This window comes from Cherax quadricarinatus, chromosome 7, assembly GCF_038502225.1.
Source record: "Cherax quadricarinatus isolate ZL_2023a chromosome 7, ASM3850222v1, whole genome shotgun sequence".
Classification (NCBI taxonomy): Eukaryota; Metazoa; Arthropoda; class Malacostraca; order Decapoda; family Parastacidae; genus Cherax; species Cherax quadricarinatus.
In genome coordinates this window covers 50,995,269-51,007,859 of record NC_091298.1, presented here as the reverse complement: position 1 = coordinate 51,007,859, position 12,591 = coordinate 50,995,269, and the positions used below count along the sequence as shown (strand labels likewise).

Sequence of the window (12,591 nt, the reverse complement as noted above, 5' to 3'; positions counted from 1 at the left end):
TGTGTGCGAGAGCGAGTGTGGGAATGTGTGTGAGAGAGCAAGTGTGGGCAGGAGTGTGTGAGCAGGAGTGTGAGAGCAAGTGTGAGCATGTGTGTGAAAGCGAGTGTATGTGTGTGAAAACGAGTGTGTGTGAAAGTGAGTGTATGTGTGTGAAAGCGAGTGTATGTGTGTGAAAGCGAGTGTATGTGTGTGAAAGCGCGTGTGTGTGAAAGCGCATGTGAGCATGTGTGTGAGAGCGAGTGTCAGCGAGTGCGGGCATGTGTGTGTGAGAGAGAGTGCAGGCATGTGTGTGTGAGAGCGAGTGTGGTTGTGTGTGTGTGTGTGAGAGAGCGAGTGTGGATGTGTAAGCGTGTGTGTGTGTGTGTGTGTGTGTGTGTGTGTGTGTGTGTGAGCATGTGTGTGTGAGCATGTGTGTGTGAGCATGTGTGTGTGAGCATGTGTGTGTGTGAGCGCATGTGTGTGTGAGCGTGTGTGTGTGAGCGTGTGTGTGTGAGCGTGTGTGTGAGCGTGTGTGTGTGAGCGTGTGTGTGTGAGCGTGTGTGTGTGAGCGTGTGTGTGTGAGCGTGTGTGTGTGAGCGTGTGTGTGTGAGCGTGTGTGTGTGAGCGTGTGTGTGTGTGTGTGTGTGTGTGTGTGTGTGTGTGTGTGTGTGTGTGTGTGTGTGAGTGTGTGTGTGTGAGCGTGTGTGTGTGAGGGTGTGTGAGAGTGGGTGTGTGTGTGAGGGTGTGTGAGAGTGTGTGTGTGTGTGAGGGTGTGTGAGAGTGTGTGTGTGTGTGAGCGTGTGTGTGAGAGCGTGTGTGTGTGTACTCGCCTAAGTGTTGTTGCAGGGGTCGATACTCAGCTCCTCACCGAGTGCTACTAGGTCCTCTCTCTCCCTGCTCCACGAGCTTTATCATACCTCATCTTAAAGCTATGTATGGTTTCTGTGTGTGGGTTATGGTTTGTGTGAGCGTGCGTGAGCATGTGAGTGCACGTGTGTGTGTGTGTGTGTGTGTGTGTGTGTGTGTGTGTGTGTGTGTGTGTGTGTGTGTGTGTGTGTGTGTGTGTGTGTGTGTGTGTGTGAGCATGTGAGTGCACGCGTGTGTGTCCTCACCTAGTTGTGGTTGCAGGGGTCGTGTCATAGCTCCTGGCCCCCGCCTCTTCACTGCTTGCTACTGAGTCACTCTTCCTACTCCATGCACTAAATATCATACCTCTTCTTAAAGCTATGTATGGATCCTGCCTCCACTACATCACTTCCCAGACTATTCCACTTCCTGACTACTCTATGACTGAAGAAATACTTACTAACATCCCTGTGATTCATATGAATCTTCAACTTCCAACTGTGACCCCTTGTTGCTGTGTCCCATCTCTGGAACATCCTGTCTTTGTCCACCTTATCGATTCCTCTCAGTATTTTATATGTCGTTATCATATCCCCCCTATCTCTCCTGTTTTCCAGTGTGTGTGTGTGTGTGTGTGTGTGTGTGTGTGTGTGTGTGTGTGTGTGTGTGTGTGTGTGTGTGTGTGTGTGTGTGTGTGTGTGTGTGTGTGTGAGAGAGAGAGAGAATGTGTAAGTGCATGTGTGTGTGTGAACACACCCAACTGTGGCTGCAGGGGTCAATCCACAGCTACTGGCCCCACCTCTTCACTAGTCACTACTAGGTCACTCTCCCTGCTCCATGAGGTCTATCATACCTCTTCTTAAAACTTTTTATGAATCCTGCCTGAACTAAATCATTTTCCTGACAATTCCACTTCCTGACAACTCTGTGACTGAAGAACATAAGAAAGGAACACTGCAACAGGCCTACTGACCCATGCAGAGCAGGTCCATGTCCCCTCCCCCCGGATTAGCGCAATGACCCACCCAGTCTGATCACCTCCACTCAAGGATGGAGCATGGCACCAGACCCAGCAGCACAAGCTAGTCAGGTCCAACTCACACTCGCTTGTGTATTTATCTAGCCTGAATAACTGTACTCGGGAGTTTGTTCCACTCATCCACAACTCTATTACCAAACCAGTGCTTTCCTATATCCTTCCTGAATCTTAATTTTTCCAACTTGAAACCATTGCTGTGAGTCCTGTCTTGGCTGGAAATTTTCGGCACGCTACTTACATCCCCTTTATTTATTCCTGTTTTCCATTTATACGCCTCAATCATATCCCCTCTAATTCTACACCTTTCGAGAGAGTACAGATTCAGGGCCCTCAGTCTATCCTCATAGGGAAGATTTCTGATACATGGGATCACTTTGGCATCATCCTCTGTACGTTTTCCAGAGCATTTATATCCATTCTGTAATATGGTGACCAGAACTGAGCAGCATAGTCTAAATGAGGCCTAACCAAGGATATAGAGAGTTGAAGAACAACCTGAGGACTTCTATTATTTATACTTCTAGATATGAAGCCAAGAATTCTGTTAGCTTTATTGCGAACACTAATGCACTGTTGTCTTGGTTTTAGATTACTGCTAACCAGAACTCCTAAATCCTTTTCGTAATCAGTAGTATTAAGATCTATATTATTTAGTTTATATGTGGCATGGTTACTTAACTGTCCAACATTTAGAACTTTGCATTTGTCAATACTAAACTGCATCTCCCACTTCTCCGACCATTGCATCAGTCTATTCAAATCATCCTGAAGTGCTCTAGTGTCCTCATTAGAATGAATTGGACGGCCTATTTTGGTGTCATCAGCAAATTTGCTTATGTCGCTATTTATTCCCTCATCTATGTCGTTTATGTAAACTGTGAACAACAACGGGCCCAACACTGACCCCTGAGGAACACCGCTTGTGACGTGCCCCCATTCTGATTTCTTCCCATTTATACAAACTCTCTGCTGCCTATTTGTCAGCCATGCCTCTCCCCAGGAAAAAATTTATCCTCCTATTCCGTGTGCCTTAAGTTTCCTCAATAGCTTCTGATGTGGAACTCTATCGAAAGTCTTACTGAAGTCCATATACACAATATCATATTCATTACCATGATCTACCTCCTCAAACACCTTAGTGAAAAAAGCTAGTAAATTCTTAAGACAGGAACGCCCCTTTGTAAAACTGTGTTGAGATTCATTAATCAATCTGTGCCTATCAAGATGGCTACGAATTGCTTCGGCAATTATTGATCCCATAAATTTTCCCACTATGGAGGTAAGGGCGGATGCCAACAATTTCGTGCGCTTTGGAAAAAAATATCAAAAAATTATGGAAATTGAGTTATTCATATAGAAAAATAGCTTAACTCTTTGGCAACACAATGGTACAAGAATCAATGCTCTACGACGTTTCTACAAGAAATTATAGTCATTTATATCAGGTATGGTGACGGCGGTGTGGGTAGCACATCTGCTGTCAGCCCGTATATTTTTTGGAATTTTTTCCTTGTTTTTTATCGCTTTTTCTTGTATTCTTTCTAATATAATAATTGACTATTTGGCATCATATAAGAGTAGGCGGAACTTATCAGTAGACTTCTAGCCAATCACGAAGCACCTGGGAACACCGGCAGTATTCCCGCTCCAGAGAGCCTGGTGAAATCACTTCATTATTATGCTTTATATCAACTCTACGGCTTATTTATCTATCAGAATTGATCTAATATGACATATTAAACACTATAAATAACATACAAACATGTTATATACTCTAGACTAAATAAAATAGGCCATAATATGGCAAGAGTCCACCAGCAATATTTCGATATAAATGAGTTACTCATCTCCACGTCATATTCTTTGGTCTGTGAGTGATAGAAAATGGCGTTTTGAAGAGAATAACTGCACTAGAACATCAGTTTACTAAGAAAACCACCGAAACAAACGCGATTTTCGCGAAAAAAAAAAAATTCAAGACGGCAGGCCAGCCGGCGTTCCAGGTCAATATCTCGGAAGTAACTTATTCACTTATTTCGCTTTACTTCGCCATTATTAATGATTGTATTAAAATGATTTTCACAGACAATATAAAACAGTGTGTGTTTGACTATTAAAAGTGGCTTTTTTTGGAATATCTCAAATATTTTTTTATTTTGTGGGGGGTAAAAGGCAGATATTTTGGTGAATGCCAAAAAGTCTATCAAATGTATTTTATTTTTTACCATGATAATAAGATATATTCGATGAAATGGCTTCTTTTAAAAGTCGTGTTAGACGTATTCTATCAGTTGGGATTGTCGGAAGTGCCACTCATAGTGCCAATTTGTCAAGCCATGCTGCCATATATCAAAAGTCAGTAAATATTTTTTTCTCTGTTGTTTGTTGGCCAATCATACTGAAACTTTGTCACCTTCTTCTACATATGCACCTCTAAACGTACACCAAAAATAAAAGAAATCGGTTAAAAATAAAGCAGCTAGCCAAAATTGTCGGCATCCGGCCTAAGGCTTATTGGTCTATAGTTTGAAGCCAAGGATCTGTCACCTACCTTGTAAATAGGTATTACATTAAATAGGTATTGTGACCACTTTTTTCTGTGTCCTATCTCTGGAATATCCTGTCTGTCCACCTTGTCAATTCCTCACAGTATTTTATATGTCGTGTGTGTGTATCTTGTGTGCATGCACATGTGTGAGTGCACATGTGAGAGCGCATGTGTGAGTGGTCATGTATGCATGTGTGCATAATCACATGTGAGTATGTGCATGTGTGCAAGCACACGTGCATGCGTAAACGTTTATACGAAGTGCTCTACACTGTATATTTATTGTGTTGTTAATATTTTTAACAATTCATGAGAAACTGGCAACATTTCCTGTGGCTGAGTTCCAACTAAACAAAACTCAAATGCTAAAAACAGACACCAAAATCACTTTGCTTGGAGGAGGGAGGGGGAGGAGGAGGGGGGAGGGTTAAGGAAAGGAAAGGAGGGGGATAAACCATGTACTAAACGGCTATGTTAACAATTCTGAATGTGGCAGCATGACAAGTATATGGTTAGTTCAAATGCTGCCAGAAATAAACTTAAACTTACACAAAGCTTGTTTTTTGATGATGGGTGATGCGTTCAACACGATTTACCTTCTCCAATCGACACTGCTGAGGATCGCCGGGACCCACTCACCGCTTGGGGTCGAGGGAAAGCTTTGTTTACCATCAAGGGACTTGACACTTAACTACACTATTTCTTACTCATTACTTAGTTATAAAGTTACTAAGCTATTTATTTGTCACTATCCTAGAACTACCATTACAAAATTTAGAAAGTATTGTTAGAAAATATTAGGCTATAACCAAATATCTAGAATTAAATTTACAAATAAAATTCTAAGATGCCATTATACAGAGTCAAAATTTTGGGAATATGTTAATGTAATTATATAAAAATGTCACCAAAAGTCTAAATAAAAATAGGTAGAGGAAGTATCAAAATTGCATTAAATATGCAATATTCCTCAAAGTCATTATTAAAACTTTCTATCCTTGGTTAACCACAGCTCACAGGAAACTACTATTATATCTTATAAGAAGCAACTAGTTCTGCAAGTTCCATTAAATCCTTCATTACATTCAGTGCGCAAGTGAATGTCAAAATGTTTACTTTTTTGCACTGTAACCCTTCATCCCTCATTAGTAAATAATAAGTTTTGTTGTACAAAAAAATAGTATAACTAACACTTTTACCTGACACTATAATCAGGATAATTACTTATTCTGAAACTTCCATCCAAATTTCAGAAACAAAACTGTGTGCCAAACACAAGATAGAAATGCAAAAATAACACAAAAGCAGTATAATGTGAGCCTTTATTGACAACGTTTCACCCACACAGTGGATTTTATCACATCACAAACAGATCTGTTTGTGACGTGATAAAGCCCACTGTGTGGGTGAAACCTTGTCAATACAGAATCACATTATACTGCTTCTGTGTTATTTTTCCATTGTGTCGGTAATTTATACCATTTATTTCCACAAGCAAGAAATGTTTTAAAATTCAATTGCAAGGGATGAATACACCACATGTTGTTCCTGCTTGCTTGCAGTAAGGTACAAGAGCATACAAAACAGAAATCAGGAACAGCCTGATTGGTCAGACACCTGTGGCTGAAATCAGTGGATGGAGGACTTGACCTCCACCACTCGTTACACTGAATGATTTCCCCCACAAATTTCCAACTTGATGTAATATAATATTAAACTGTTTACAAACATTGTCTCTATGTACACAGCAGGACTTGAGCCTGCAAACTCTGTATCAGAGTCCACAGCACTTTACCACAAAGCCAGACCCCAGTTAAGTATGGGTGCCTAGCCATAGCTGGACGATGCTACCCCGTACCCTGGGGCACCAGGCTTGTTTTCAAAGTTATTTCATCAAATCCTGCCACATGCAGTGGACAACGAAAGAGATTTGAAATTTCAAATATTAAACTATAAAACATTCCCATTTGAAGATTGCAATCAGTGTCGGCAATGCATTGTGATCACCACTAGAGCATGATGCAAGATGACACAGGATGAAACCTATGTTACTGAATATCCTCCTAGCCTGTCATGAGACTCAGCTGTTCATTGAAGAAATTATTTTAAATACCTAGGAAGTTGTTGAAGACAATGAAAAATACAACTTTATCTTGTATGGAAGAGTTAGGTAATTTTTGTATAATGCTAGTCACATCACTGAACCAATGGAAGCTATGATTCTGAGCAATGGTGGAGAGTTTTGTTAGAATAAAAGAATTAAGAAAAGGATGTGAGAGCAAAATAGTACACAACTGCTTGTTAGTGATCTAAGGTTCTTAATGCATGGGAAAATTACACAAAACAAGAAAACCAGTGTGTTAGTAGCAGTCACTAAGGCTTTGTATACATTAAATATTCTGTTAGGCATTCCAAGTTAATAACTAAAGCACTATTTTAACTTGTAGGCTACTGAAAGAAAAGAGAAACATAACAAAGAATGTAACTAAGAAATGCTATATATATTGATGAAATATTAGTTACCCCAATATCTGCTTTTTTTTTTTTTTTTTTTTTTTTTTTTTAGAGAACTGAGGAAAAGAAGCATACAAAATTTTGCAAGTGTAGGAGAAAGATGAGAATGGTGCCAGACAATGCCAACTGTCCAGTAGTTATGAAGAGCATGACCAAGCATTTCATAATTTATTTTATATACTGTACTGTCTGTACTTGTATTCTTTGAGCCACTTGTCACAAACATGTGGCTGCTCTTGTGATCCAACTTTATATTCCCCTGAGAGGGTGCTCGACAAACCCTCCATTACTGCTACCTGTTCAGGTACTGGAGGACTTTGTCTGTACTTCCATATTTATATTCTTTCATGATGTTGCTTGTATTCTTGGTGTCCTAAATTAATGACTCAGTTACTATATTTATATTAACTTAAGGCATTATGACTTGTGTCAAGCAACTTGTACATATCCTGGATAATCATGGATATAAAGTACATTAACATGCTCTTTTAATCACTATTCTTTCTGACACACATCAAACTCCAATACACTAAATATATTCTGCAGTGTTCTGAACATTTCATCTTTGTAATGTGGGTTCAATATGTTTCAAATTCTAATTTTCATTTCTTAACTTTTCAACAAAGACAGTTAAAATTTATTTCTTTAAATAATTTTTTTTTTATGTACCACATTGAAAAGTTTTTTATTTTATTTTAACAGTTAACTGACATATGATTGGAGATTTTGTTGTTCTTAAATTCCACAATAATAACAATTCTAATATTTTCCATAAAGGATGATAAGGCACTTTACTGGCATGCCTATTTTGTTTTTGTGTGCTATTAAACATTTTCTGCAGGTGTTTACGAAGTCTGTGTATAAAGACTTGGCATTCTGATTGTCCACCCATTCAATCACAGTTATACAGTTAGTCACCAACTGCAAGAGGCAGGAACATCCTGCTCTAAACCCATGTTGATTTGGGTTGTGAGAGGCAGAAGTATCGTTCTCTAAACCCATGTCATCCTGGGTTATGTGCGAGAGACAGAACTATCCTTCTCTGAACCCACGTTGTCCTGGGTTGTGGGCAAGAGACAGGAATGCCTTGTTCTCAACTCATGTTGTTCTGGATTGTGTACAAGTTGTGATGAAAATGTTTATCCAAATTATCAGATGTAAATTATCAAACTGTAATTTACAATACAGTAAGGTACAACAATTACAAATCCCAAATTTACAATAACTCCTATCAAAAATATGCAATTCCTTGTTTTACTCTGTTTTCTGGAACAAGAATTTATCACAATACAATAAATGGTATTAAATTTTACAACAAAAAACAAAATGCTACTGTAGATAGATTTAGTTATTCTAACAAATTTGTCCCTAAAACAAAATAAAATCTTGCCATCACTGTTCTGGCTATGCAATATGTCACATGGAAAATATATCCGCTGCTTTGATAGCTAACCAAATGCACAGAGAATAGAATTCTCGCATCAATGGTCAAGCATCTATGATGGAGAGAACACAGCATTCAAACACAATACTAATCCTAATTTCCATGATTGTGCTATTACCTAGTCTATGGAGAGGAAAAAAACAAATATTAAATTTAGGTTCTTGGTAGGGTAATCTTAAATAAATCATAGTACCAAACATGAACAAAAAACAAAAACAAAAAAAATACAAGTTACATTTTTACAATGAAACCTTTCAAAATTAACAAGACCCTTGTCCTCAAGATATACTATACTACATTGCTTAAGAAGCATACCCCCTTACTACAGTACATTAGATAATGTTCCTACCTGCAGCCCTTAATAAATGCAAAGACAAAGGTAACATTTCTCTGAAGCATCAGAGAAAATATGGTTGAAAACAGTGGCATATTAGGGGAAAATTACTGTAATTATGGCTGACACTAAATGTAATATGCATAATGTCAACTAGGATGCTCATGAGGCTCATTTTTTATCATTACTATTATTCTTGCATTTATGAGAAGCACTAAACCCCTGTGGGCTTTTCAGTGGTGAAAGTGGTTGAGGCTTGATCCACCATCTGCTAAGCAGAAGACACACTATCCTTGCAGCCGAGCTTTTTACCGCAAGACAAGGAGAGGTTTCATTCTTTGACTACGTCACATTAGTATTAAGATAAAAGATTTATTAAAAAGATAACCACTCTTATCCCATCAAGACTTAAGTAGTTTTTAAGTATTATGATTTGTCTGCCTGAAATGCCCTGGCAAGATACTGTAGTGGCTTTCTTTGTACTACTTAACAAATCAAAATTGTAATTACACATTGTAAACTTTGTAAAGAAATAAAATCTTTATCATTTTATGGGCAGTGCACATACTGGTAGAATGAGCTTTGCACTTTAAATAATCAACAAACCATAATTTCCTTATTGTTTGCAATACAAAATCAAAGGAATTAAGACTTATCACCTAACAAAATAAAAATTTCTTACCTACTGTTATCAACATATGCATTATTGTGTACAAAATTTATCTTACCTACTGTCATCACATATGTATTATGCACAAAAATTAAAAACTATTGCTTGATTGAAAATATTATAACAGATTAAAATAATTCAGTTTCTAAAATATTTCTTAAATATGTAATATTTAATAAGCATGTCCAATGCTGGTGGGAATAACATATATAAAATAAATTTATACACACTGGGATGACATTCCTATTCTATTCCATGCTTGATTAGCATTGAATTCTCTCATTTTCATATATGGGTCATTTCCAATTGAGATGCTACAAAAACCATACAGAAAACAATTAGAAAACTTTGGAAGATGAGCCTTAGATATACAGTTTTAGAATCATTTCATTTTAGAAGTGGAGAAAGTTTTAATTTCTGTAATGCTTTTCTCTTAACAATACTTTTACCAAATAAATTATTTGAAAAGTGGCTGGAAGTAGTTCATAGTTACTCAATATCTCTTTGCAATTTAAAAATAAGATGAAACTTGAAAATAAGAAACTGTATAATCATCAATGTAATCTGAAAATGATTATGCATACGAAAAAGGTTTTATATGGAGAAGATTAGAAAATGGGCAGAGTACATACAATTTATGTAAAAGATTCTCTAGTTATCACTGCATTACTGTCAGACTTCACTTTAAGATAAGATAAGATTTCGTTCGGATTTTTAACCCCGGAGGGTTAGCCACCCAGGATAACCCAAGAAAGTCAGTGCGTCATCGAGGACTGTCTAACTTATTTCCATTGGGGTCCTTAATCTTGTCCCCCAGGATGCCACCCACACCAGTCGACTAACACCCAGGTACCTATTTGCTGCTAGGTGAACAGGACAACAGGTGTAAGGAAACTTGTCGAATGTTTCCACCCGCCGGGAATCGAACCCGGGCCCTCCGTGTGTGAAGCGGGAGCTTTAGCCACCAGGCCACCGGGCCATAACAGTCACAGATTTCTCTATATTCATTCAATCTTTCATCACAGAAAACTTACTTTTTTTTTCCATAGTTATACATCTTAATCCACTATAAACTTGGGGATCTTTGTTATTTTCAAATTTGGAATATCACAATGTAACTGATGAGTTTGTTAAACTTTTGTTCCAATTGAGAAATATAAAAAGTCTACTAAAACATTAAAACTGAATAAAATATACTCTATATAGAGGTACGTATAGCAAAAATACAACATACAACAGTACCGAGAGAGATCTTATGATTCAACAATTCAGGAGAATCTGTTGTTTTAATTTCAATTTTAATTTAAAAATTCACATAAAACTGCATTGAAATAAATTTTTTTTACCTAGAGCACAGGTTCTCAGCCTGAGGTCTACAAGGGTAAATTCAGAGGGGCCATGTAGAGTCTATGGAAAATAAATAAAATGTATATTTAAAGGAATCAAATATTCTCATGAAGTTCACATGACCTTAAATCACAAAACATCTCAAAATTCTCTGCCAGGAAGTTAACTTAGTGCATGAAACTTTTCACTCAGCTCATGGAATTACCACTAAAAGATGTAGTGTTCTTCTAAGGAAAAATAAAAACAGCTTCCCTGGAAATTTTTTAGATCCAGATTTGGTTCAGAGCCTGGCTTATTTTGCAGAGTTTTTTTTTTTTTCTAATTTGAATGACCTGAATTGTTTGATTCAAGAAGTTGACACATAATGAAGATCATGGAATGGGAAAAGTTTAAAGCCTTTCTGTACAATGTACCCATCTGGAAAATGTAGTTTGCGAAGAAAAATTATGCAAATTGGTCAAGAGTGGAATCACTGATGCAAGAATAATGTGAAGAAAATTTGCTCAATCACATCATAGAAGAAATGTTGACCAGGAAGAGAATGAACCTCAGTTTACTCACATACTTAATGACTTTTACAATCTTAATATATTTCTATTTAAATAATGTAAAACTAATTTATCCTAAAGACCACATTAACCATAATATATAAACTAAGACTTCCACAAAGTCTGAACGTTTCTCAACCTTCCCTTCATTTCTATACTACAATCCACCTTCATTTTTTATTTTTCGAACACTGAATTTATAGGTAAAGAACTGTTATCCTACTCGACTTATTTCAAAGCCCAGCCTTACGTATATTACCCCTTCCAGAGGATGAAACCCAAAACAGTAGTTTAATACACCCAGATACCAACACAGTTTTGTGAAAGCAACAGCACCAGATGGAAAACTCTCAGAACTCATCAAAGGAATATCAAAGATGGCTTTCCCAGATGTTATGACCTGCCTTGTACTGAACCCTGGTCTTGCAGTTGCAAGTCAAAGGCACTATACCCTTTGGCTGCTTCTTTTGCTAAACTTCACTGATGCACTTCTAGTGTAATTACATAGTTACCAATGCCAGAAACTGAGTCTCAACCCTGCAACTACAATTGGGTGAGTACTATCTCTCATCACAGCAAACTACTGTATCTCTTCTTCCTCATTCCAACAAGTGTTAAAATCAGCCCTAATATACAGTGTTATGAATCAAATACTTCAGGTGATGGCACCAACTCCTTATATTTTAAATCATGAAGCGTTAAAAGAATTTATTATCCATATATTTAGCATTTGATGCTTTTTTTTCAAGACTTTTTAGCTTCATGCAGAATCTAATTAAATGGAGCATTTCAATCATTTTCAACTGCTGAAATTTTTAAAGCTGTGTTTGAAATGCTGGCTGAAGAATTCCACACACTGATTTAACCGTTACAAAACTAAAGTTAGGATAGCCCCCCCCCCCCCACTTGCACTCAGATGAGAATGAATTGAGAGATCTTAACAAATACATAAGAACACACTGGCAGAATGAAACTCAAACTTACAAAAAGAAAATGAAAACAGACTTGTTTCTGGAAGAACTGCACCACGAGTGAGAAAGAAAAATAGCAGACTACTATGTAGCACTCCAGTCAGTGCTGCAAAACATTAACAAATATTCAACGAAAAAAGCAATCCTTTTTTGTTTGGAACACTAAAATTTCCATGAGTAACTGAGGTAAACTTGTGTTTCAATATTGAAAGTTGATGTTTCACATACAAAATGTCAATCTGAAACAGAAAATTCTTCACACTTTTTTTTTATAACATTACTCATTTCCCAGACAGGTAAGGTGACCTAAAGGAGGAATTGAACTCACCATATTTGTTGCAAACACAACAC

General features: G+C 37.4%; 1 protein-coding gene across 7 annotated transcripts in view; it reads right to left on the bottom strand.

Moving 5' to 3' along the window:
- MESK2 (misexpression suppressor of KSR 2) overlaps positions 1–12,591 on the bottom strand; it is a 541,942-nt gene that overhangs the window by 47,176 nt on the left and 482,175 nt on the right. For 2 of the 7 annotated variants that reach the window (XM_053773991.2, XM_053773989.2), the window contains exon 10: positions 4,962–5,053. The exons of 4 other annotated variants lie outside the window; for them this stretch is intronic. In XM_053773991.2, the coding sequence (XP_053629966.1) occupies positions 4,995–5,053 (59 nt within the window). In that variant the 3' untranslated portion in view covers positions 4,962–4,994. Of the gene's footprint in view, positions 1–4,961; positions 5,054–10,720; positions 10,782–12,591 lie in introns of all 7 variants that reach the window. One more of the 7 variants, XM_070082422.1, reaches the window with a different exon arrangement.